This window comes from Elephas maximus, chromosome 5 (genome assembly GCF_024166365.1).
Source record: "Elephas maximus indicus isolate mEleMax1 chromosome 5, mEleMax1 primary haplotype, whole genome shotgun sequence".
Taxonomy (NCBI): domain Eukaryota; kingdom Metazoa; phylum Chordata; class Mammalia; order Proboscidea; family Elephantidae; genus Elephas; species Elephas maximus.
Window position 1 is genome coordinate 60,325,388 of NC_064823.1, and position 27,931 is coordinate 60,353,318.

A 27,931-nucleotide genomic window follows, 5' to 3' on the forward strand; every position below is an offset into this window, starting at 1 on the left:
TACCCAGGTTATTGATAGATTTTTTCAATCTGTTAAAAAGACCCAGGTAGAGTTGTTCCTGCTTCTCTGACATTGCACACAATTCAATCTGGTCTTTCTTGGGAGGTAGCTGCTTGAGAACCTGAGAAAGGAAAACAGTTTTAATCATTCTAAAAAGAGGAAAACAGAAAAAAAAAAAAATACATATATATATATATATATATATATATATATATATATATATATAAATATATAATTAAACACAGGTAGTTAAGAGTTACCTCTTCTTTTACTCTTCTGAGAATAAACGGCTTTATAATTTGTTTCGCATGTGCTATTCTCTCCTTTTCATAAATACTTTGCTCATCTGCTGATTTCTATGAAAAATAACATTTTTACAAATCACTCATTTAAGCTATTATAACAACAGTATTATATAACATGTAAATATCCCTCACTAGAATCGAGTTCTTTTCCACAGAAACACAATTCATTCTAGGTAGAATTTCACATTTGAATCGTAGTCTGTAATCTGTTTCTTCTCTTTTTATTTTGGTGAAAATACACATGCCAAAACATCTGCCAATTGAACAATTTCTACACATGAAATTCAGTGACAATGGTTACATTCTTCATCTTCTGCAACCATTATCACTATTCTTTTCTGAGGTATTCCACCACCATTTAACCACTAATAATCTTTGTTTTCTATATATTTGCTTATCTCATGAGTGAGATCCTGTAGTATTTTTCCTTTTGTAACTGCCTCATCTCATTCAACATAACATTTTCAAAGTTCATCCATGTGTGACACGTATGTGCACTTCATTTCACTTTATGGCTGAGTAATATTCCTTTTTATGTATCTACCACATTTTGTTTATCCATTCATCTATTAATGGACATTTTGGTTATTTCCACCTTTTGGCTATTATGAAAAGTGCTGCAATGAAGACTGGTGTACAGGTTTTTGTTTGTGCTCCTGCTTTCAATTTTCTTCAGTATACACCTAGGATTGGGATTGCTGGGTCATATAGTAGTTTCATGTTCAACTTTTTGAGAAACCACCAAACTGTTTTCAGCAGCAATGGGTGAGGGTTCCAATTTCTCCACAGCCTGACCAATGCCTGTGGTTTTACATTTTCTTGATCACTGCATTTTAATGGGGTGAGGTGGTATGTCACTGTCATTTTGATTTGCATTGCCCTAGTGGCTAATGACAATGAGCATCTGTGCAGGTGATTGTTGGCCATTTGATATATTCTTTGGGGGAAATGCCTGTTCAAGTCCATTGTCTATTTTTTGATTGGGTTACTTATCTTTTGGTTGTTAAATTATAGAAGTCTTTATATATATATATATATATATATATATATATATATATATATATATATATATATATATATATATATATATGACTCTCATCAGATGCATGGTTCCCAAATATTTTCCCTCAATCTGAAGGCTGTCTCTTCACTTCGCTGATAAAGTCCTTTGAATAATAAAAGTTACTTAATTTTTATGAGGTCTCATGTATCGATTTTTCTTTTGCTGCTTATGCCTTTGTTGTCATAATGTTTCTTAAAGCACCATATGTATTTTGAAGTTTCATGACATGTAACTGTGTAATCTGCTGAACTAATAGATTTGAACTGTACTAGGTTGATGTTGAAGAATCACTGATGACATGGATTGGACTGGACAATGGGTTGGAGAGGGTGCTGGTGAGGAATGAGCTTCTTCGATCAGGTGGACACTTGAGACTATGTTGGCATCTCCTGCCTGGAGGGCAGATGAGAGGGTAGAGGGGGGTCAGAAGCTGGCGAAATGGACACAAAAAGAGAGTGTGGAGGGAGAGAGCGGGCTGTCTCATTAGGGGGAGAGTAATTGGGAGTGTGTACCCACCCACTGGAGTGTGTAGCAAGGTGTATATGGGTTTTTGTGTGAGAGACTGACTTGATTTGTAAACTTGCACTTAAAGCACAAAAATTATTAAAGAAAAAAAAAAAAAGTCACTGATGAGTCATTGATTGATTACCCAGATAAATAAAAGCCTGTGTGTGTGTGTGTGTGTGTGTGTGTGTGTGTGTTTTAAAGAAATCTTGACTTCTGTGTGGAAACATGGCCCCCAAAGAAAGCTAATGCTGTTGATGCAAATAATGTGGTCTAAAAAAGGAGGACAGTTCCTAGTCACAAACCGGTAGTTTTGGAAAATTTGAAAGTGGAATTTTATTCTAAGATGTGAAGGAGCCCTCCATATACTACAAACTAAAGCTAGAAAGACAGGAGAGAAAGAAAAGACCTAAATGGATGTCAGGAGAGACTCTGAAACTTGATCTTGAATGTGGACTAGCTAAAGCAAAAGAAAAAATGATGACATAAAAGAGCTGAGCAGGAGATTTCAAAGGACAGCTCGAGAAGACAAGTAATGTATTATGATGACACGTGCAAAGACCAGGAGATAGAAAACCAAAAGGGAAAGGACACATTCAGCATTTCTCAAGCTAAAAGAACTGAAGAACAAAATTCAAGTCTCGAGTTGCAATACCGAACAATTCTATGGGGGAAAATATTAAATGATGCAGGATGCATCAAAAGTAGATGGAAGGAGTACACAAGAGTCACTATACCAGAAAGAACTGGTCAACGTTCACCCATTTCAGGAGGTAACATAGGATCAGGAACCGATGGTACTGAAGGAAGAAGTCCAAGCTGCACTGAAGGAACTGGCAGAAAAAAAGGCTCCGGAAACTGACAGAATACCAACTGAGATGTTTCAACAAATGGATGCAGCGCTGGAAGTGCTTGGTTGTCTATGCCAAGAAACTTGGAAGACAGTACCTGGCCAACTAACTGGAGGAGATCCATATTTATGCTTGTTCCCAAGAAAGGTGATCCAACTTAATGCACAAATTATCGAATAATACCATCAATATCACATGCAAGCAAAATTTTGCTGAAGATCATTCAAAAGCAGCTGCAGCAGTACATCAACAGGTAACTGCCAGAAATTCAAGCCAAATTTAGAACAGGACATGGAACCAGGGATATCACTGATGTCAGATGGATCTTGGTTGAAAGCAGAGAATACCAGAAAGATGTTTACCTTTGTTTTATTGACTATGCAAAGATATTCGACTGCGTGGATCATAACAAATTATGGATAACATTGCAGAGAATGGGATCAAGAGGCAGCTGTTTGAACAGAATAAGGGGATACTGCACAGTTTAAAGTCAGGAAAGGTGTGTGTCAGGGTTGTATCCTTTTACCATACCTGTTCAGTCGTTATGTTGAGCAAGTAATTTGACAAGCTGGAGTGTATGAAGAAGAACAGGGCATCGGGATTGGAGAAAGGCTCACTAACGTGCACTATGCAGATGACACACCCTTGGCTGCTGAAAGTGAAGAGGACTTGAAGTACTTATTGATGAAGGTCAAAGACCACAGCCTTCAGTATGGATTACACTTCAACATAAAGAAAACAAACATCCTCGACACTAGACCAATAAGCAATATCATGATAAATGGGGGAAAGACTGAGTTCCTCATTGATCTCAAAAATTTTACTTGGATCCACAATCAACACCCATGGAAGCAGCAATCAAGAAATCAAAAGACCTACCACACTGGGCAAATCGGCTGCATAAGACCTCTTTAAAGTGTTGAAAATCAAAGATGTCACCTTGAGGACGAAGGTGAGTGTGACCCAACCATGGTGTTTTCAAGTCGCCCCATACGCAAGCAAAAGCTGGACAATGAATAAGGAAGACGGAAGAAGAGTGGACGCCTTTGAACTGTGGTATTGGCAAAAGAATGGACTGCCAAAAGAACGAACAAATCTGTCTTGGAAGAAGTACAACCAGAATGATCCTTAGAAGCAAGGATGGCAAGACTACGTTTCACATACTTTGGACATGTTATCAGGAGGGATAAGTCCCTGGAGAAGGACATCATGCTTGGTAAAGTAGAGGGTCAATGAAAAAGAGGAGACCCTCAATGAGATGGAATGACACAGTGGCTGCACCAATGGGCTCAAGCATAGCAACAGCGAGGATGGCACAGGACCCAGCAGTGCTTCATTCTGTTGTGCGCAGGGTGGCTATGAGCTGGAACCAACTTGATGACACCTAACAACAACAAAGCTAGAAAAGTAGTTCATAAAATTTGGTAGGCCATGTCAAAAACTGCACATCAACTGGGACAGAATACATTAGTGAAAGTTAAAAAGGCAGTTAATTTGGAGCAGAAGAATATCAGAAAATTCTTGCAAAAGGTATGTGATTCAGGTGAGTCAAGAACCTAAATTATTGCAGTGGGAAATCTGGGATTCTTGAAGACTCTACTGTACTTTTTTCTAACCAAGCTTTTCTTTTTCTTCCAAATAGAATTTCTTTGCTGTAGTTTTCAGAAATTGTTATTTTTATCATTCACAAATTTTTATTTCAAAACATAATTCTCAAGACACATTTTCTGGATATTCTAGCTTTGTCCAGTTCTATTGCTTGTTCATAAAAAAAAAACAAGATACTAATTTACCTGTCAATTTTTTTTAATTTTAATAAAGAAGATACAATAATCAAACTTCCCCCACAAACATACCTGAACTCCTTGCCAATTTGAAATTACCACTGTTCCAAAAATCAAGATACTGAAAACCAAAAGTTTTTGGACATTGATTATGGAAGTTACCAATTATTTTTCCCCAGTATATTTTGGTCGACTTCTTAACTCATCCAGTATAGAAATAACAACTAGTCAAACCTACTTTATAGAACATATATACCGTGAAAACAAAAAAAGGACAAAACACAAAAATGGCCCAGGTTAAATACAAAGTAATAGATTTTTGAGAAAATATGCATTTATGCTTACTGTCTTAGAAGAAAACATTCTTCGTATTTCACTGGTGCTATTACTAAACATGTGTGGCATAACAAAATTCAACAGCGACATGAGTTCTAACAGATTATTCTGTACAGGTGTGCCTGTGAGCAGCAAACGATTATTTGCCTATAAGTGAAGGTAAAATTTAGATTAGTTTTTTTTTAAGAGCCACTTCCTTCTTGTCTACCCTCCCCAGTGCAAATAAAATAACTTACCATTCAGTGATAAAAGACTAATAAGAGTTTAGAAAACTGGTATCTGCTATTATCTACTGTATTTAAGATAGAATGTGTAAAGCTACTGGTTTCATTTTATAAGGAGTTAATTTATATCCTCAAATCACTTCTAGGAGGTAATGAGAGATGATAAGCTATTTTTGATGTTTATAAGTTTATCCTATAGAACAGGGGTTGGCAATGAGATAAGAACTGGCTGATATGAGAGGATTTTACATTTTAAAATGGTTAAAAAAAAAATGTGACAAAGACCACACGGCCTACAAAACATGCAATATTTATTATTTGGATCTTTATAGAAAGGCTTGCTGATTTCTGATACAGAATAATATATACATTAAATTATACAACCTAAATTGTATAATTCAGAAAAAGTTCAAAAAATACTCTCTTACATTAATGGTCATAAGGTGCTGGTAGCGGATGGAGCCCATATTCTTCAGCATATGGCCCTCATCAAAAATTGCATAATTAAGTTTCAGGCGTCGAAATAGGCTACGGTCATCGGAGCTGCTAATTGCACAATTATACCTATAACCAAAAGAAAAAAATCTAAGGTTATACCTTTCAAGCTGGTGAGGCTTAATGGTTTTTCAAAATTACTTGTTTACTCATTTCTAATATCCAGGACCTAGAGCTTAGCACCCGACACAGCTGGTGCTCAAATAATTACTGATATATTTGTAACAAATAATTACTGATGTACATGTAACCAAGTAATGAAACTGCAATTTGGAATTAAAGTAAAATTTAAATGGTAAAATATATTTAACTTCTATATACCTGGGAAGAGGTCAATTGGGGTACAACTTAATAGGTAATCTGCTATTGTTATACAGTTTGCTTCCTGAATTGTTATATTTTAAGAAGCAGGAAAAAAGGATATGAAGCTAAGAAATGTTTATGTTTGGAACATAATACAACTGGATCAAACTAGTAGAAGAGATCCAAGAAATAACAGTTGATAGCTAGTTCAAAACTACATATGGAAGTGGAGCCTATTTTATTAAAAAATGAATTTTTGGTGAATTCTTTCAAAGGTGGGCTTATACAGAAGGAGCCAGTAGTGTGAAATAATAACCAAACACTGACAATATGGAGCTTGAAATAACCTGTATGATAAAGATAACGTAAGAGCATTATGTAAGTTCTCTGCCACATACTTACACAAAATAGTCAGGGTTAACTTATTCAGAGTTGTATTTTTCAGCTTTCTAACACAAACTTTTCTTTGGGAGAATGCAATTTCATTTATTTCTAATAATTATTTATAAGTCAGAAATATTATAATTTTACATTTACAATATTACATTTTGGTGGGCTTTAAGCTTACCTGAGTCTCTTATCATAAAAGACCATGCTTTCAATCAAGTGGACAGAACCTATTCATACCCACTGTCAGTGACCTGGTGCACTAGCAAAACCTCCTATCTAGGATGTGTAACGCCAAACTAAAAAAATGCCTGAGTCCTTGACATAATTCATTCCATTACTTCTGCTGAGCTTTCCTACATATTACTATTATAAAACATATGTTTTTTAAATTTGGGGGCTGCACAAAATTTTTTTTCCATATTAAAAAAAATTTCAGTACTTACGTGGTCACAATTACATTATACTCTTCAAATCCACTATGAATGTTATATCTAATTTGTTTACGTTCTTCTTGAGAACCTAGAATTTGAAAATACAGACATACTGATTGTATTTATCATATTTTACTGTATTTACCATTTCCAAAGTTAAAAGCAGTAAGACATATTCTTACCATAGTAACAGAGCACATTTAAAGTTGGGCACCATAAATTAACTTCCCTTAACCAGTTATCTATGAAACAAAAGAGATATTACTTGCATCGATAAAATAAAGTATGCACATCGTGAAATAAACAAGCTCTACTTAGAAATTATTCTCTTATAGGATAAAATAACAGGATGATTTTTATCAGAGACCCTGTTGACAATCTATTACTCATGATGAATAAAATGATTTTGAGGTTTTGAGGGGGCATCAAAATGAAGGGCAGAGGACCAACCTCTGTATCTATCGATGACTATTAACTTCTGATTTAAAGAAATGGTTTTCTGTTAGATTCACAAGTATAGATATTCTTACTCTAACCTCCACATTCAATCAACTGAGAATAAATGAAACAGCAATTTGCATAGGGATTAATTATATACTTTCTGACTCAATAAATGTTTAATTTTAAATTAAAAGAGTACCTGCTTTCTCTTAAAATAGTTCACTTAAACGTATTATCAAAACAAAATAAATGATCTTATCAAATGCATCTTCATCTATAACAAAGAAAAAGCTAAATCAAGACTTATTTTCTTTTAAAAAATTGTCAATACAATCAAACACACATATGTACTCATACACATAAGGGAAAAAAAGTGTAAGGGTACCGTAAAAATTAATATTCAGCTCCACAAACCATTATACTTGAGAAACTACACACACTCACACACACACTCACACAGTTTTTCTTATACCTAGCCCATATCTCAAACACTATCGAGTCAAATATGTTTTTTCCAGAATTACAGACCTATAGTTGATGCTGGAACAACGATCAAATGAGGACCTTTGTTCCCCTCCTGATAGAGGTATGCCAGGAATGCAATAGCTTGAATAGTTTTTCCTAGGCCCTAAAATTAAAAGTTTAAAACAAATGTATGATACTGAAAAATAAACAAGAAACAAATACTGGAAAATGCAAAGGAAAAAGAAATATTTCTATGTTTTATTCATTTTTGATTCCCCATAATTCAGCTATGAGAGAATTTCTACTTTGTTCTTAGTTTTTAATTACAGATAAAATTGATCAAAATCTCCAAATTGATGCCACAACTTGTTTTGGTGAGCAGGATAGATCATAATTGCTAGTTCATATGTGAAACATGTTAATATGGATACCTTTTTGTACTCTATAGAAAAGGGTATAATTTTAGTTATTGTTAATATGTAGTAAATATTTAATATACACTGGAGGGATTGAGGAAAATGTTCCTATGAACACTGGAGTTAAACATATGCCTATCCTATTTACCCAGCAACTCCACTTATAAGAATATCATCACGAAATATGACAGCAAATGTCAACCAAAAAAGACTTGGGTAAGAATGTTCATAGTATAGGAACAAGATCCATTCCTAACTGTCTTTAAACATTTATAGGTAAGTCGGCACAGGTGCATACGGTTCTTATTTAACCTTAGCTTAGTCCAAGAAAAAGCTGAAGCCTTTTCAGTGACTTAAAAACTGTATGTGCAGCAAGTGAAGGTAACTGTGATGAAGAATTTGTTGCGGTAGGGGTTGTTCAGTAGTTTCAAAGGCAGAGCAAATTTACATAACATTATAGAGTAAGTAGGAGTTGTAAGTTGGATGCTTGCTAACAGGTGAATAGTTTTAGTATAATAGCCAAACCCTGGAAATAACCCACATGTCCATCAACAGGAAAATGGATAAATTGTGACATATTTATACTACGGATATCAAAAACAAAAAACCAATTGCCGTGAAGGTGATTCCAACTCATGGCAACCCATGTGCGTCAGAGTGGAACTCTGCTTCACAGGGTTTTCAAGGCTGTGACCCTTCGGTAGCAGATCACCACACCTTTGCTCTGAAGAGCCTCTGGGTGGATTCTGGACCTGTAACCTTTTGGTTAGCAGAAAACACATTAAAGTTTGCACCACTCAGGGACACTAGGCACAGCACGTTGCAACAAAAAAAAAAACAAGCTATTAATACATATAACAACACAAATGAATCTCAGTAACATTGTGTTGTACCAAACGAACGTGTACCGTTTCTATAAAGTTTAAGGACAGAAACAATTAATTATGGTGGTGGGAGTCAGAATAGTGCTGGTTGTAATGACTGAAAAGAGGCAAAAAGAAACTTTCTGGGATGATGGGCATGTTTTATATATTGACCTGGGTGATGGTGACATGGTTTTATATACATATAAGCTCCGGTGACACAGTGGTTAAGCACCCACCCAACTGACAACAGAAAGCTGGTGGTTCAAACCCACCAGCCACTCCATGGGACAAAGATGTGGCAGTCTGGCTTCCTATAAAGATTTATAACCTTGGAAACCGTATAGGGTCACTTATGAGTCAGAACAGACTTGACGGCAGTGGATTTTTTTGTTTGTTTTGGATTTATACGCGTAAAACTCACTGAGCTGTACGCTGTGCCCTTTACTGCGGGTAAATTATGCATCAATTTTTTTTTTTTTTTAAGGCTATAAAGGCTATTTGAGGTGATTTAGCTACACTGGGCGCTAAACATTACCAACTTAACATAAATACTGTAATTCACAAGTTACAAAAATAATTTCATGTCTCATTTGATACCAAATATAAACTTATGAGAGAAATTTTCTGTTTTATTATTATTGGTTCTTAGAGGTCAGGTCATTTTGCAACAATCACACATCCATGAAAGGCAAAGCCAGGACTCAAAACTCAGGTCTACTGATTCCCAAGTCCAGTTTTTCACAACTGTAATGCTTGATATCTGATTTTTCTAACTATCTTGAAATCCTTTATATTTTTTACTTTCAGATAAATGGCATTTTTTTCTTAATGACAGTATAATGTATGTGTGGGAAATGTCTTACAGTACAAAGATTGTATCAGTTAACTACGGAACAAGGATCATAATCTTTAATTTTTTGTGGGGGGAATACAACATACAATATAAGACATGTGTGTTCAATAAATGTTTTCTCTATGGAACATGACTCCTTTTTAATGAACACTTTCTTAAAGTATAGCTGGAGGAAGGGAGGTTAAGTTAGATTAAAGGTCAATTTCCTAAGTGACAGCACATGGACTACTGGTTGTAATGAGATTCCTGAGCTTAGTGTGGGTAAATGTGATCTGAGAAAGAAGACTGAGAGGCATCTAATGAAATTGCCAAAATGATGCTGATAGGTGTGGATTTATTTACTGACAAAACCAGTATCTATCATAAATTAAAATTTAAAAGCCAGGTATATGAAACACATATAATAAAACCCCATTTAATATTTTATATATCTCATATGCCAAGCCCTGGTGGTGCAGTACTTAAAAGCCTGGCTGCTAACTAGAAGGTCGGCAGTTCGAATCTACCAGGTGCTCCTTGAAAACCCTATGGGGCAGTTCTACTCTGTCCTGTAAGGTCATTATGAGTTGGAATCAACTCCACAGCAAGGGGTTTGGTTATCTGGTTTTGTATGCAGAGGGAAAAAAATCTAGAAAGATATACACCAAAACAGCACTTAAATCCCGGTGCTAAGATTATGAGTAATTTTGACATTTTCTTTGTATTTTTATGTAGTGTCTAAGTTTGTAACACATGTATTTATTTGACAATCAGAGGGAAAATAAATCTATTTTTCGTTTTGGGGAGGAGTGAAGAGGGTAGAACTAAGACAGGCAATAGAAAAGAGGGGTTACACTTAAGTCAGAGCAGTAAACTATAATGGCAAAAGATCCCATTTTTTAATAGACGGTAAGGATGCTAAATCTGAAGTGTCTTTTAATGAAATATCAAATCCTAGAAATATAGTACTACTTACCATTTCATCTGCCAAAATGCCATTAAGTCCATGTTTATGTACCAGTGCCAGCCAATTCAAACCAACCTTCTGATAGGGCTTGAGTGACAAACTGGTAAAGAGAGAGTTACCAAATATTATAGATTTATTCTATTAGTTTTCTGTACTAGCTTTCTGACATGAGATTTAGGTTTACAACACACATGAAAATGAAACACCTAGGTCTAGCCTTACCTTTTAACTTATTACCACCAGCTAGTTATACCTACTTAAGAAAATGAACCCCCAAAATAAAAATTTTTTTTAATTGCAAGCTTTTTTCTGAATTTGTTGATTTCTTCTAGCAATTAGAATTTCAAAAGCTACCATTTCTATATATATATATATATATATATATAATCATAATGTAACATAATTCCATATATCATCAGAATACTAACTAGGATAACATATTACTAAGCAGATACAGCTGAAACCTGTGAGTTAGAACTCGATGGGACTGCCCTGTTTTTCTGGATCTCGAAAGTCTTCTGCCTTTGACAGGGTGCAATCTTGTCACTTTTCTACTGCCTTCTATTGGAAAATATTTGCATTTTCCTTCTCTGACAGGTTTCTGCCTTACACAGGTTCCTGCTTTTGCAGGTTTTACTCTATTTATATTGGAAAATTATTATTGTATTTATTTGATTTTTAGTACATAAAAAAACTTAAAAAAAGCAAGGAGAAAAACACGAGCATAATCTGCTATTTTGTCAGACTGATTTAATAAACACTTTCTGAATGCGTGTCAACCACTTCTGTTGACAGTGGTATGTGTAATTCTGGAATGTGTACGTATGTGTGTGTTTATGTGGTGTATGTTCTGCTGTGTATATTCTCGACTATGTATAAATGTAAATTTGTTAAGACTTAAATGAATATCAATGAAGAGAAAGCAACATACAAGTATCAAAAATCTTATTTAATTTGCAAACACATACAGACTATACGCCTTGGGAATGATCTCCTTGGAAGAGAGTATGAAACGATCATAAGAATGAAAACAACAGTTTATCTAAAAGTTCAAGTGGTTCAAAACTAATAGCAGTTATCATTTACAGAGTATCTACTAAAATAGATATACACAAATATTCCTTAAAACATCCCATAAAGTAGCTATTATCACTTTAACAGATGAGATCAACCTCAGGTTCAGTCATTTGCCTGAGGCTGCATATCTATAAAGTGATAAGGATACGATTTTAACTTAGGAAGCCCACCTCACTACAAAGCCTGGATTCACAGTCACTAGGGTAGCATATGCTCCATATCAACATAAAGACCTAGAACAAAACCATGCTTCCTATTTTCCAGCTTCTATCCTGACCCCTTAAATTTCCTGTTATACACATTCTGTCTCCAAATACTAAAGAGGTCTGGACATAGCTATGGTGTAATAAATGGTCAAGGGGTCAAATCAAGAAACCTTAATGAGAACAAGGGTAAGAGGAGTGGGATGGAAAAATGTGCCTCTTAAATCAGAATCTATGTTCCAACTATGGGGTATGCAATCCATTCAAACGTCATTTGCAAAAATTAAAAAAGTATAGGCAGGCCTATCAACAGATGAATGGACAAAAAGGGGTACATACATAAGTGGAATACTACTCAGCCAGTAAGAGAAATGAAGTTTTGATATATACTACATTATGGATTGAGGTTGAAGACACTATGCTGAGTGAAGTAAATCAATCACAAAAGGACAAATATTTAATATTTATGTAAGTATGACTTCACTGATATAAAAAGAACAGGCAAATGTGTAGAGACAAAAGTTTATTAGTGGTTACTAGAGGCAGGAAGGAGGGTAATTGCTTATGGAGTACTGAGTTTCTGTTTACGGTGATAGAAAAATCACAATGATTAAGGGCATGGTTGCACAGCCAATTAGGGTAATTGCTGTCAATAAGTTGTACACCTGTAAAAAGCTGAATTGGCAAAGTTGAGCGATAGATATAATTACAAAAACAACGGAAAAAAAAAAAAGTAGTCGCTGAGGTTGCTTACGTACAACCAAACACCGCATAAGATTTGGTTCCTAGGTTTGGAAGTTTAGGGTCATGGTTCACGGGACATTACAGTTAATTGGCCTAATAATGTCTTGAGTGCTTCTGTTTTACCTCCTAGTTTGTTGCAAAGTGCCTGGGGTCTTAAAAGCTTCTAAGCACCCATCCAAGACACAATAATTAGTCTCTATTCACCTGGAACAAGAGAAGGAGAGCCAGTAATAGGAGGAGGGAATGGAATGTGAGGCTAATTGCTTCCATGAATAATAGCCATGAGACCAGAAGAACTGGATGGTGCCTGGCTGTCATTAGTGAGCATTTTGATCAAAGATTTTATAGAAGAATCCTGATCAAAAAGGGGTAAAATGCAGATCAAAATTTCAAATTTTCACGGAATTCAGCATTTCTGGAGGCATGGAGGCTGGATAAACCCCCAAAACTATTGCCTTGAGATAATCTTTAAAACTTAAACTTTAAGCCAAAAACATCCCCTCAAGTCTAAAGCTAAACAATAGCTTAACTAGTAAAGAATGTCTGCTTTGAACATTGTGTACTTTCCAGATCTATCTATAGGGGGCCAAACTGACAACAACTCAAAAGATCAGGGGAACTTAGGGGGCAGTAAGTTTATGCTAATGGAGGAGGAATAAGTCAGAAAAGGAGGGTCAGAATGGTTACACAACTCAAAGAATATAATCCATGTCACTGAATTATACATGTAGAATCTGCTGAACTGGTGTATGTTCTGCTGTGTATACTCTCAACAACGACAACAAAAAATAAAATGAAAACTTAAAAAAAAAAGTATAGGAGGAAAAAAAATCAGCAGCATTGTGAGGTCTTTCCAATTCTTTTCTGGACTTTTAAAAACATCTTTTGCCTTCTTGGTCAAAGTATTTTCTATGTCACTACCAAAAGCAATACTGAGTAGAACATGCTATGATAAACATTTTAATCTCCACAAAAGTAATGCTTAGAGTAGGTGTTAACACTGCAATATTTATCACATGCCAGATACTATGCTATGTGCTTGTTATGGATAGAATTGTGTCCCCCAAACATATGTGTAATAAATCCTAACTTCTATGCCTGTGGTTATAATCCCATCGGGAATGAAATGTCTTTGTTATGTTAATGAGGCAGGATTACTGTGGGGTGTGTCTTGAGTAAATCTCTTTTGAGATATAAAAGAGATTAAACAAGCAAGTAAGCAAGCAGAAGCCAAGTCACTTAGAGATCTCCAAGGAACCAGGAAACAAGCTGCAGAGAGGAGCACCTTCCCCCAGAGCTGACAGAGGGAGAAAGCTTTCCCCTAGAGCTGCCATTCTGAATATGGACGTCTAGCTTCCTAAACTGTGCGAATATAAATTTCTCTTTGATAAAGCCATCCACTTGCGGTACTTCTGCTACAGCAGCACTAGGTAACTAAGACAGTGCTTTACAGGCGTTATTATTTCATTTACCATATTTTTACACAAACAATGCTGGTATTAAACTTTTTTTTTGCTAAGCATGCAAGCCCCACCCCAAGCTATTTTCGCAGGTGTGCTATGCCATACTTTGTGTGCACGTGTTTGTAGGTGCATTATTTGCAAGAAAATTTGGTAATCTCCATTATAACATTGATAAAATAGTATATATTATTATCCCCATTTCACAGATGAGAAGTTCTCTGGGGCTCAGAGAAGTTAAGTAACCTGCCCAAGGGCATGTTGTTGCTGTTGTTAGCTGCCCGTGAGCCTGCCCTTACTTAAGGTGATCCCATGTGTTACAGAGTAAACTGCTCCATGCGGTTTTCTTGGCTGTAATATTTACAGAAGCAGTGTGCTAGGCCTTTCTTCCATGTAGTTGCTGGGTGGGTGTGAACCATCAACTTAAAGATTAGCAGCCAACTGCAAAGTCCTTGCACTGCCCAGGCTCCTTTCTAAGGCCATATAACTATCCAAATTCATGTCATCAGTGATACAGCCAGTCTGTTCCAGTCTAAATCCAAGTCTGCTTCAGAACTCAGCCCATAACCACTATCCACCCACCGCCATAAAGTAGATTCTGACTCACAGTGGCCCTACAGGACAGGGGAGAACCGCCCCATTGGGTTTCCAAGGCTGTACATCTTTACGGAAGCAGACTGCCACATCTTTCTCCTGCACAGCAGCTGGTAGGTTCAAACCAGCTGAGTGCTTTAACCACTGCGTTGCCAGGGCTCCTCCTTTAACCGCTACATAGCAAAACTGAAAAAGTTTTTAACTCTTACCCACCCACGCTACGGTCAAAACTGAGTTTTCCATTACTTTTTCTGAGTACTTAGTCATCCCACCACATGTAGGGTTCACATTTCATGAAAACAAACTTAACAAGGAAGGTACATTACATCACTTTTATGTGTGTCCAAAGACCAACATGCCATCCCAATGTACAATCCATACACAAATAGCCACAAAATGTTCTTAATAAACAAAAATTACTGAAATTCTTCATGAATACATGTTGAGAAAGGAGTCTATTTAACCACAATAGAATTTTAAAATTAACAAGGAGATTTTAAAGCCATCTACTGCATGAAATTCTCATTCAAATAAAATCACTTCATTCACAATCACAAAGAAGCTCTCTGGTAAGGTCTTTTGATCAGGACATTAAATAGCTTTATCATATTGAAATATTTGTTTTAAAAATATGTGTTAATGTGTATATACATTTGCTCCTCTGTTAACAACAAACCCAGTGCCGTCGAGTCGATTCCGACTCACAGCGACCCTATAGAACAGAGTAGAACTGCCCCATAGTTTCCAAGGAACGCCTGGCGGATTTGAACTGCCGACTCTTTGGTTAGCAGCCATAGCACTTAACCACTACGCCACCAGGGTTCCCAATATTTAGATGCTACATTTCAATCATTTGACACTCTACGGTTTTCTAAGAGTTTTTATGATTGCATACGAACCCCAACCACCAGTTTTATAGATGAGAATGTAGCGATTTGCTCAGGCTTACATGGTAAGAACTACTGACCAAACTTGAGTTAGTTAAGTGTTCTCACTATAAAAAAAAAAAAAAACCAAACCCAGTGCCCAAGTTGATTCCGACTCATAGCAGCCCTATAACTATCTCTAAATTGAAGGTTTTCTACCTCCCACTAAGAGGGAAAATGATTTTAAGATTTTGTGAGATCATGAAAGAAAATGAGAAAGCAGGTTATTTTGAAATTGTTTTGTTAAAGGGGGGAAAATGCTTCCAAATGGAGTTACTATGATTTCTTCACAGAGTAAAATTTAAATTGTGTTTAAATCTCCTGACAGGGAAACTAGTTTCAAAGTTATTTTGAAAGCTGTGAAAGGCCTGAAATAGAAATCACGTAACAGGAGTACAAATAATGTCCTAAATTTGAGTTTAAAGTATAGAAATATAGGGCTAGAGAGACTTGTTTGAAGTAGTTCATAAGAAACAGATTAGGGATGAGAGCTGACTGAAAGTTTATCATGCCCCGTAAGTGTAACACGGCTGCTGAAAATACTACATTAGTTTGTATCCAAACCACTAAAATATTTGTATCTTAGTACTCTGAGTTCATCAAACCACAACTTCAGTATTGATGCGCACTCACATCATTGTCAAATGGTTTCATAGAATTTATTTAGGAACAGGATAAGAAACCATCCTGTCAAGTTCAGGACTGGTGAGATCAGAGGACAAGGCTAGATTTAACCCAGAAAAGACAGGACACACGGATCAAACATATCTTATGTTGAACGCATAATACGTTTTTTCAGTTAAAACAGTATAAAGCTGAAAAAGTTTTAGATAAATTGCTAAAGCTTTAGAGATGGCTATATACCTATGGTAGAAATAAAAAAGGAGAAATACTGTGATTTCCACCCCCCGCCCCGCCATGTATTTATTCTCGTTTAACTTTAGGCAATTTTAATTTTGACATTTTTAAATAAGGATTATCAACGTATCGGTTTTAACACACGTGAGAAATTTGATTTTTCTCTACAAAAACCTTGTTTTTAAAATGGATTTATGGTATGTCTCCATTTCTTTTATCTCTAAAAGGCAAATTTCTTTCACAATTCACATAAAATTATAAAAGGAAAATAAAGCTAACAAATTTTTGCTACAAGGGAAGCTTTGCTACGAAGAATTTGTTCTGTTAAGAGAAAGATGCAAGTATAATAGGTTTTTCATCAGGATAGTCTAATATTTTCCTCTATGCTAATAAATCCTTTCCCAAGACAAGGAAACTACAAGTATCTCTATAATAAGCAACTATACACCTGGCCAGTACACCAAGTAAAAATTGCTTGTGCAACTCTTGTCTTGGCCAAAACAAAAACAACAAATTTCACCCCCTAAAAGTGCATTTAAATAAACTACAGGAACTTTCTATACAGCTTTTGGAGTTGAAGTTTGGACTAGATCTTATGAGCACTTAAAAAAAAAAACAAAAAACAAAACTACTGTTCTTATCTGTTAAATATTTCATTAAAAAAAAAAAAAAAACCTCAGTCCAATGGAAAGGATAGTTTATTACCTGATCATACTATTTACAACAGGACTTTGTGAATGTGGGTTTAGGAGAGAAATTTTTTAAGTGATGCAATGAAGCACTTGATTTTTTTAAAATCCAAATTATGATAAAGGAGACTCAACTGGGTAAGTCTTGTAGAATGAAGAACTCTCCATATCCAATGCTGGAGAACAAGAAGCAGCAGCTCCAACTACACTTTTAGGAGATGAATTTGTTGATATGGTCATAGTTCTTTCTATGCAACAGAGAAAAGAGCTTCTTTGTTCGAACTGCATCACGTATCCCTACACCATCCCATAGCACCCTAGAAGGGTACAGAAAAGATTGTAGCTTACTATAAAGGCCAGTAATCATACCTTGATTTTTAATTATTAACCAATGATCAGGCAAATATGCTTTGATCATTAAGTTAGAAAAATATCAGTAGAAGTATATGAAATCATCAACTAGTTAATTTTAATGAGACCCTATGCTAATCCTGCTAAAATACCTATCAGAAATACTCCAAACAGATGTAACTCATTTTTAAAGTTGCATAGCATGGATATACCATAATTCATTTAACTATTCCCAGATTTTGTGAACTAGTATTTCCATGTTTTTGCCACTATTAACAATCATAGTAAAAAATACAGTACCATTTAAAAAAAAGAAAACATTCTGCACAGTTCTGAGGCCCCAAACTGCATAAAAATAAATTTTAAAGGAAGTTCAAAACAATTTCCCCCACTCAATCTCCAACACCAAGCAAATAAGGATGTCCATAATTACAAAATGCCATTTTTATATGTACTGGCTGATGGACAAATGTTTTAGTGAAAACAATTTACTGTTTGTTTTTATTTGTAAAAATTCTGGCAAGGTATTTTACTGAAAGTAGCAGTTTTGGGGAATATGTATATTTGTATTATCTATTTAATAAATGTGTCTGCCTTTTCTTTTCGGATATATTTTCATCTCCAAAGAAGATTTAAAAACCTGAGCTTTTGAAAGCACCTTAAACATTTTATCACAAATACAGAACATTTTAGTCAATTCATTTTACTTATGATTAAAAAGAAACTGGGTTATGACAGAAATTTTTAAATTGATACAATTAAGCAGCTGACTTTTCTGAAACCCCAATTTTATATACAGGAATTGTTAAAACCACCTTTTCAGTTATTATTACCAAACAAGGAAAACATACGTTATTATATAAGACTATAATGGTTTTTCTCTTCCAATTTATAATAATACAGTGGAGTGAAACGCCCTGTTGCAGGGAGAAAAAAAAAAAAAATCAATGAAAAACAATTCATATACTATTTTATGTGCCATTATAGGCAACCCTGGATTTCTCATCAAACATTAGTTTTCATATCACTTCCACATTTAATTGCCCCAGCCACACTACAAAAATAAGTTCAGAAATTTTATACAACTGAGATAAAATTATGAATTAAATCCATACAACAAATATTACCTTTGGTTTAGAATTGAGGGTTGTTCTATGTTCCATCCACCTCCATTTCCAGTGAGCATGGTAACTTGTTTTGTCAATTTATTTGAAATGTCTTCACATTTGTTCATAAGCCTTATAACTACATCCCTTTCTTGGATCAGTGTTTTACAGTGCCATATCAAATCTTCTGATAGGCCGTTAGTTTTGGACATCTTTGTGAACTATGGCATAAAAAGAAAAATAAGTTAATAGCTCAAATCCAGTAAACAGACTGCCAACTTAATTCTTTCATGAGGGAAAGAGTTGAACTTTTACTCATGAGCTTAATCAGGTGCTAAAAGAAGTTGCTTTTTCACTTCATGTCCACATTCATATTCCCATGTTTTACTCTGATATCCTTCTGTCACTTCAAACTTATTATGTTGAAATAAAATATATATCCCCTTCAAAACCGTACAAACCAGAACTTGTCATTTTGTTCCAAATAGCTGTTCTCTTACAGGAGAGGCTCTGAACTAATTGTTAATGTCTCCTACCAAGTTTTATTTTTTCTTCAAAATCTGATTTACTCTTCTCTGTTACCAAAGGTACTCTGAAGTTACCTCCACGTGGAATTATTGTATAACTACATACCCAATCTTGCCTCCATCTGTGTTACCTTCCATGACTGTTACATATTATAATAATCTTTCTAAATCATCACTGTTCTATATCTATCATCCAAATGCAAACCCCTAAAGCGATCAAAACTCCAATTACTAGCCATTTGATATTTTACTCCTAAACTGAGACTATCACTTGAAAAGAGATTATATAAACCCAAAGTTTACTATGACCAACTCGGTAACTAGAAAAAGCTTTTCTTTTAAAAGACCAATTTCAATACAACACTTGTATAAATGGTTTTGTGTGAAAATTCATATGAATTTCTCTTTCCAAATGCATCTGTCGTAGTGGTTTCCAAGGCCTGGGAGTGGAGGGAGAGGCAGGGTAGTTACTGCCTAGTGGGTACTGAGCTCCTATTTGTGGTGATGAAAACATTTGGAAATTGATAGTGGTGATGGTTGTACAATGTGGTGAATGGAACTAATGTCACTTAATCACACATTTAAAAATGATTAAGATGGCAAATTTTTTTGATATACATATATTTTACCACAGTTTTTAAATGCATTTGTATTTATTTTTCAAAAGCAGACACTGAATACTCCACATGTAAAAGCTATACTAGAATTAAAATTTTTCATATAAATAGCTGCTGAAAAAATACATTCTAAGAATATTACAAAAATATTTTTAGTGAAAAAGATTAGAAAGCCCAATAGTTGTTTCAGAGTTAACTACTCTGGTGGGTGGGAAAAATTCTATAATCCAGAGCTGAATAAATGAAACTAAAATGAAACCATCTGTTTATGGTAAGACCACACATGAATTTGATTCATGTCATCTTACTCAGCGTATTCACACAAGTCACAACAAGAATCACATTAACACCTCTAAATAATCCGTGATCATAGTATTTCCCAATTCACAAAGAAGCTCAAGCAACAGAAATTCAACATTTATTAACAAGATATACTAAGCTAATTTCATAAAAATGTAAATTTAGAATACACATTTTTATACATTTAATCTAGAGTAGATTAGTAAGAAATAAAATATCCAATATATTCTAAAGTCACTTCATGAATTTACTGCATGAGTAAAACAAATTCACACATCACAAAATGACTACATAAATAAGTTATCTGTACACTAGTTTACATTTTCACAAGGACGACATTCAGTCACAATGTGACACTCTCCTCTACTCTGTACTTTCTAAAGAAAGGCTCTATACATAAACAGCAGGATAAAACAAAAAAAGAAACCAGTGCCTTTAAATTTTAAGGAAACTCTATCAGAGCTTTTAATTAAAATATTTAATTTTAGAAAGGAACTAAAAAAACTACAAGTTAAAAACCCAATCTCATCGTATTGTGTGTGTCATATATTATGTGTGAAAGAGAATCAACAACAGAAAAAAAGGACGGGAATATATATTGTGTGTCTTAGATACACTAGGAACTACTACAGCGTTTTATTCACTAACTCAATATTCTGAGCAATTCTAAGATAAGTCCACCATAAATTATTAGTCCACCTGAATAAACTAAGGTTCAATTTCCAAGGTCATGAAGCTGGATAAGAGATTCTAAAGTCCATGCACATTTCACTGTACCAACTGGCTCCCTTAATAAAGTAATCCTTAAGACCTTAAATTCAAAAAATAAACTTTTTTTCTTTAATCTGCTACTGTTGTGCCCTTAAAATTGAAAAAGTATTACCTAGCTGGTGAAGATACCTGTACACATACACAGTCACTGTCTCATGTAGTTTATGGTTATTGGGAAAGAGATGAATTTAAACTTAATTTAAATTTAAATGTATATTAACAACTGGTATCACAAAGGAAGGAAAGAAGAGAATTTCAGGGACACTTAATGGAAGGAAACTAATGTAATCTAGGATCCAGGAAGACCTTTCAGATTAAAAAGGTCAGAAACAAGAAAAAACTTTTCACCCCAAGAAAATCAATTCAACATGCCAGAACCTAAAGAAATAAGAGAAGGCAGGAAGGGTCAGAATCATTTTAATGAATTCTAAATTTAATTTAAGGGCCCTGGCAAGCTATTGAAGGGCCTTAAACCAAATGTGACAAGATATCCTGTTTAGAAAGATCATTTATGAAGACAATATGAAGGTGGCTTGAAAGAGAATACAGAAATTACTAAAAAGGCTATTATGTCTTTGGAAGTAAGAGACAACAGTGGCCTGGGTTAGACATGAGCAAGTTGACAGATTCATAATATTTAGGAGCTGGAATCCATTAAGTGTGGGGAGATAAGTAAAGACCTAAGTATGACTCCCGGATTTCTGGCTTGATCAACTAAGCTATTAGTGGTACTATCGTGATTTACCCAGATGAATAAAAGCAAATTTTAGGGAAGTCTGCTTCTGGATATATTAAATTTGAGGTAGCTGCAAAATTTTGAAGAGGAGAGGACCAAAGAGTAGTTAAACAAACAGATCTAGAACTTAGGGATGAGATAAAGGGTGAAGGGGGAAAAAAAAAAGATGTCTGCATATATGACCATCAAAATCAGATGTGTTGCTGAGATTACTTAAGGACAAAACCAACTCTTTGCTGTCGATTCAATGCCAACTCATAATGACACTACAGGACAGAGGACAACTGCCTCACAGGGTTTCCAAGGAGCTACTGGTGGATTTGAAATGCTGATCTTTTTGGTTAGCAGCCATAGCTCTTAACCACTGCGCCACCAGGGCTCCACTTAATGACAAGCACATGGAATTAGAAGACCGAGAATAGAATCTTGAAGAATATCAACATTTAAAAGAGTTTTAAAACACACTGTGACTAATTAATGTAATTGCTGTCATTAATTTGTACAACTGCAAAAAGCTGAACTGGCAAAAGTTGTGTATATTTACAACAACCACACACACAAAGAGTAGCTGCTAAGGTTGCTTATGTGCACCAAACACCTCATGGGATTTGCTTCCTTGGTTTAGAAGTTTAAGGTCATGATTTCATGGGACATCTCAGTTAACTGGCCTAATAACGTCTTCAGTGCTTCTGTTCCATCTCCGACTTTGCTGCATAGTACCTAGGGTCTTAAAAGCTTGCAAGGTACAACAATTGGTCTCTACTGGCCTGGAGCAACAGAAGAAGGACTCAGAACTAGGAAGAGGAAATGGAATGTGTGGCTACTTGCCTGCATGAACATCTGCCTCATCCTCAGACCAGAACCGGATAGTACCCTGAAACCATAACTGAACATTCTGATCAAAGATTCTATTAAAGAATCCTGATCAAAAGGGGGAAAATGTAGCATAGAATTTCAAATTCTCATGGAATCCAGCATTTCTGGAGCCATGGAGGCTGGATGAACCCCTCAATCTACAGCCTTGAGGTAACCTTTAAACCTTGAATAAAAAAAAACCTTGATGTCTCAACTGGCATAACAAAGTATATCAAGAAAATGTTCTGCATCCCACTATGGTAAGCGGCATCTGGGGTCTTAAAAGCTAGCAAGCGGCCATCTAAGATGCATCAATTGGTCTCAGCCCACCCGGGGCAAAGGAGAATGAAGAACACCAAAGACACAAGGAAAATATGAGCCCAAGAGAAAGAAAGGACCACATAAACCAGAAACTCCATCAGCCTGAGACCAGAAAAACTAGATGGTGCCGAGCTGCCACCAAGGACTGCTGACAGGGTACACAACAGAGAATCCTGATGGAGCAGAGCAAAGTGGGATGCAGACCTCAAATTCTAGTAAAAAGGCCAGACTTAATGATCTGAGACTGGAGGGACCCCAGAGGTCATGGCCCCTAGACTCTGTTAACCCAGAACTAAAACCATTCTCAAAGCCAACTCTTCAGACAAAGATTAGACTGGACTATAAGACATAAGGAAACCCTGGTGACATAGCAGTTAAGTGCTACGGCTGCTAACCAAAAGGTCGGCAGTTCAAGTCTACCAGGCACTCCTTGGAAACTACGGGGCAGTTCTACTCTGTCCTATAGGGTCGCTATGAGTCGGAATCGACTCAACGGCAGTGGGTTTGGCTTTTTTTGGTTTATAAGACATAAAATGATACTGGTAAAGAGTGTACTAAGTTCTTAGCTCAAGTAGACACATGAGGCTATGCGGGCAGCTCCTGTACGGAGGTGAGGTAAGAAGGCAGAGGGGGACAGGAGCTGGTTCAAAGGACACGGGAAACACAAGGTGGAGAAAAGGAGTGTGCTGTCGCACTGTAGGAGGACCAACAATGTGTGTGTAAGTTTTTGTATGAGAAACTGGCTTGCATTTTAAACTTTCACTTAAAGGACAATTAAAAAAAAAAAACCTTGATGTCTTCCTAAAAGCATAGTTTGGCTTAACTAGTTAAGAATGTCTGCCTTGGGTATTGTGCTGTTTCGAGATCTATCGATATGGAATCGAATTGACAAGAGCAACTCAAAAGATCTGACAGAAAACTTAGGGAGCAGTGACTTTATGTTAATGGAGCAGGAACAATTCAGAAAAGGAAGGTGAGACTAGTTATACAACTTGAAGAATGTAATCAATGTCACTGAACTATACATGCAGAAACTGAATTTTTCTATGCTCTGCTACGTATATTCTCAACAGCAACAACAATAACAAATTGAAAAAAAAACTGTGAAAGAGGAAGAAGAAATAAGAGAAGGTGGTATCAGAGAAGCCAATTTCAAAAAGGAGAACACACTTTTGACTGTTTAAAGAACAATCAACTCACCTGATATCCGTCACCAATTAAAATGAACTTGTACAAAAATATACAAGGTAAATGTTATTTTATCAGCATTTCTCACTGACAGTTTAGAAAAATTAAATATATAACTATTCATAATGGTTATGCTTTATAAGACTTGTGCCAGAAGCACATGGAGAGGTAAATACTCATCTAGTAACGTATCGACCACTCAGTAGAAATCTAAAGGCTTTACTGTATCTTCTGGGGTTAGTGTCTAAGCTTAGTGACCAGTACTCACTTACTACTTACTAAAAAAAAAAAACTTAGACTACTTCCTGAGAAATGGATAAGGAAATGAAATATACACTCTGAAGATTTCTCATAATTATGTCATATTGTTACTTAAAAAAGCAATATTAGACTAATAAACCCAAAGTGAGGCAGAAGCATACTGATTCCTCGAAAAGCATCAAGTTTAATTTTTTTTGACTTAATAAGAATATGATATTAATCTTAAGATATCTGCAAAAGGTATGTTACGTAACAGGTCATTTGGAAAAAAAATAGCATAGCATGATATATGTCATGATCAGAAATAAAAGATTTCTGTCATATCTTAACTTTCCAAAAGATGAAGAAATTACAAAAATGATGATCCCAAATTTGCTTAAGCTGTCCCAACTTAAAAAGATTTAAAAATCTTTTTTTCTTCCTTTTACTTACCTTTTTAAAAGCATAAACTGGCTATGGTCATTTTGAAACCACAAGAAAGAGTTAAGAAGGGACAAACAAATCATTACTTCGAGAGCTGGGAAATGAAGGCAAAGAGTTGAGCATTTATTCTGAATTTAGAACAACATTTAGAGTGGTAATGTGGGTTAAGTTCTCTTTATATACAGTTCTTAAGAGAAAAAATAATGACAGAATTAGAATATTAACTTTGTAACCCCTAATGAACCAATGGAGCCCTGGTGGCACAGCAATTGAGAGCTCAGCTGCTAACCAAAAGGTCAGAAGTTCAAATCCACCAGCTATTCCTTGGAAACCCTACGGGGCAGTTCTACTCTGTCCTAGAGGGTTGCTATGAGTTGGAATCAACTTGACAGCAACATTTTTTTTTTTTTTTAAATGAATTAGTAGATCCAGGTGTGGAGTATCAATAGCCGCTAACATTGCAAAACAGAAACTACTAGACATTATTGTCGTCTTATGAAAGAACACATCACCAACTACGTAACAGTATTAAGAGGGGTCATTCAGCCTTTTAATGATCATTTTCCAGAGTATACCGGCCCAGAAGAACAAGGTATAATAAGAAATGTATAATCTATGGTATAATCCAGACGATGGGAAGTTACAGGACCGATGACCACATTATTTCACCAAATATACAGTAGGAAAAGAAAGAAAGATGGAGCAGAATAAACTAAGAGAAACTTAAAAGATCAAGAAATCTCAGTATGTGGACCTCATTTGGATCCTAATTCAAACTAACTGTAAAAAAAAAAAAAAATTTACAACGTTTAGTATAAGACAGCTGGAGATATGACATTAAACAAATATTTTATAATATTAGGGAAAAACTGATAAATTTTTATTAGGTATGAGAATATCACTGAGATCTTGTTTAGAAAAAAAACCTTTTTGCAATACATATTTAAACTTTTAAGGATAAAACGAAAAAATTCTGAGGTTTGCTTTAAAGTAATTTAAGACAGATGGAGGTAGATGGGGGTACAAATGAAACAAGCTTAGACATAAGCTGATAACTGAAGCTGGTAATGTGTAAATGGGGGGGTTAATTATACTATTCTAATTCTGTATGTTTGAAATTCTTGTAATAACCCTGGGGTGGGGGTGGGGGAGTAGAAAGGCCTATTCTTAATTCAGGATGCTGTAGCAGTCTGAGTTGGTAACTGAGATTTTTAATGTCACTTGACTTTGTGGCTATTTTTGAAGTCGAAATTTCAGAACCACTGAAGTCCATGGAGCTTCCCACTTTCCCTACTCTTTCTCCCACACATACAAGAGGTCAACTAACTTTAGAGATAATTGCTGCTGGTTTGAATATAGATCTATCTGATAATGACCCAATTATTCACTAATGTAAAACATCATCAGTTTTTTGAGAAAAGTTTATTGAATGATAAATTTGTTAGCAGTAGGTTCGGTTGTGACTGACAGTAAAGCTAAAATATCAGGGGTTTAAATAAAACATGTTTATTTCTCTCACATAAATTATGTCCTTAGGAAGTAGGTCAGATTTGGTATGGTGGTCCCCAAATCAAGGATTCTTCTACTGTGTTGCTTCAATATCTGCAACATGTGGTTTCTACCATCATACTGACATCTCCACCAATAGGAAGAAGGGACTCTACGGATACTTCCCAGAAGTCTTATACTTACATTCCATTGGACAGACTTTGTCATATTACAAGGAACGCTGAAAAATATAGTCTTAATACATTGTGAAGGAGCCCCTGGTGGTACAGACAGTAAAACACTCAACTGCTAACGGAAAGGTTGGCAGTCTGAAACCACCCAGCAACTCCCTGGGAGAAAGACTTGGTGATGTGCTTCCATAACAACTAAAGCCTAGAAAACCCTATACGACAGTTCTACTTTGTCACATGGGTTGCTTTAAGTTGAAATCAAATCGATAGCACCTAACAACAGCAATTTATTGTGGATAGTGTGTCCAGTCAGAAGTATGATAAATAACCCAGGAAAAAGCAAAGAGAGAAAGAGACCAAATTGGTTTGACCCAGAAAAGTTTGATTCAATATGGCTAGAACCACCATGTTACTACTTTCTAAAGACAAAAAGGATTTAAAAATTCTATTACTTTGCTTCACCAATAAACTGTTTAAGAAACACAAAGCACCTCCGAAACACAGATCTATTAGTAAACATAAAGTTGCTGTGAGCATATAAAACAATCCTGTTTACATAATATGAAATATACAAATCTAGTTATAAATAGATTAGTGGGTTCAGAAAAGTGTTAAGTAGTGGGTATCCTGGTAGAATTTGAGGTGATCTTTACTTTCTTCTTTGTTCTTCCATGTACTGTTTAAATTTTAGACAAAGAAAACAAATCATTTTTTTTAAAATGATAAAGTCATTTTTTAGGGGAGGAAAAAGAAACTTAACTGTTTGAGTTTCTTTATCACGTGAAAAGCACTGTTTAAATTTTAGACAAAGAAAACAAATCATTTTTTTTTTTAAATGATAAAGGTATTTTTTAGGGGAGGAGAAAAGAAACTTAACTGTTTAAATTTCTTTATCGATATGGCCTTGGAAACCCTGGTGACGTAGTGGTTAAGTGCTCTGGCTGCTACCAAAGGGTTGGCAGTTCATATCTACCAGGTGCTCCTTGGAAACTCTATGGGGCAGTTCTACTCTATCCTATAGGGTCGCTATGAGTCGGAATCGACTCAGCGGCACTGGGTTTGGTTTTTTGGTTTTAATATGGCCTTGATTACTCTCTCTTCAATTAGAAACTACAGTATCACTCTAGTGAATGCCTTTTTAAAACAGAGTGAGCAACTGAAGTACCTCTCTTTTGCCACACTGTGTCACTCTTACCAAATATTTTTAAATTTATATAGGAGACATTTTTTAAAAAACTGATTAATTCTCAAATTATTTCTTCTCTACCTAACAAGCAGCATTCTTGAGGACAGAAGTTTTGATCTTATTCATTGCTATAAATATCTGGTTTGTTGTGTACTGTCAAGTTGATTCCAACTCACAGCGACCCTATAAGACAGAGAACTGACCCACAGGGTAAAAAAAAAAAAAAAAGGTACCTAGGCTGTATTCTCTATCTCGAGGTCTTTTCTCTCTCAGAGCCACTGGTGGGTTCAAACCACTGACCTTCTGGTTAGTAACCAAGCACTTAACCATTGTACCATCCAAAAACAAACCAAACCCATTGCCATTGAGTTGATTATGACTATAGC

General features: G+C 35.4%; 1 protein-coding gene across 4 annotated transcripts in view; it reads right to left on the minus strand.

Moving 5' to 3' along the window:
- The window catches only part of SMARCAD1 (SWI/SNF-related, matrix-associated actin-dependent regulator of chromatin, subfamily a, containing DEAD/H box 1), a 91,988-nt gene that overhangs the window by 11,918 nt on the left and 52,139 nt on the right, over positions 1–27,931 (minus strand). For all 4 annotated transcript variants that reach the window (XM_049885704.1, XM_049885703.1, XM_049885702.1 and 1 more), the window contains 9 exons: positions 18,703–18,902; positions 10,683–10,773; positions 7,656–7,755; positions 6,869–6,928; positions 6,699–6,774; positions 5,496–5,631; positions 4,853–4,990; positions 261–356; positions 4–121 (listed from right to left, as the gene is read on the minus strand). In XM_049885704.1, coding sequence (XP_049741661.1) covers positions 4–121; positions 261–356; positions 4,853–4,990; positions 5,496–5,631; positions 6,699–6,774; positions 6,869–6,928; positions 7,656–7,755; positions 10,683–10,773; positions 18,703–18,902 — 1,015 coding nt within the window. The remainder of the gene's footprint in view (positions 1–3; positions 122–260; positions 357–4,852; positions 4,991–5,495; positions 5,632–6,698; positions 6,775–6,868; positions 6,929–7,655; positions 7,756–10,682; positions 10,774–18,702; positions 18,903–27,931) is intronic.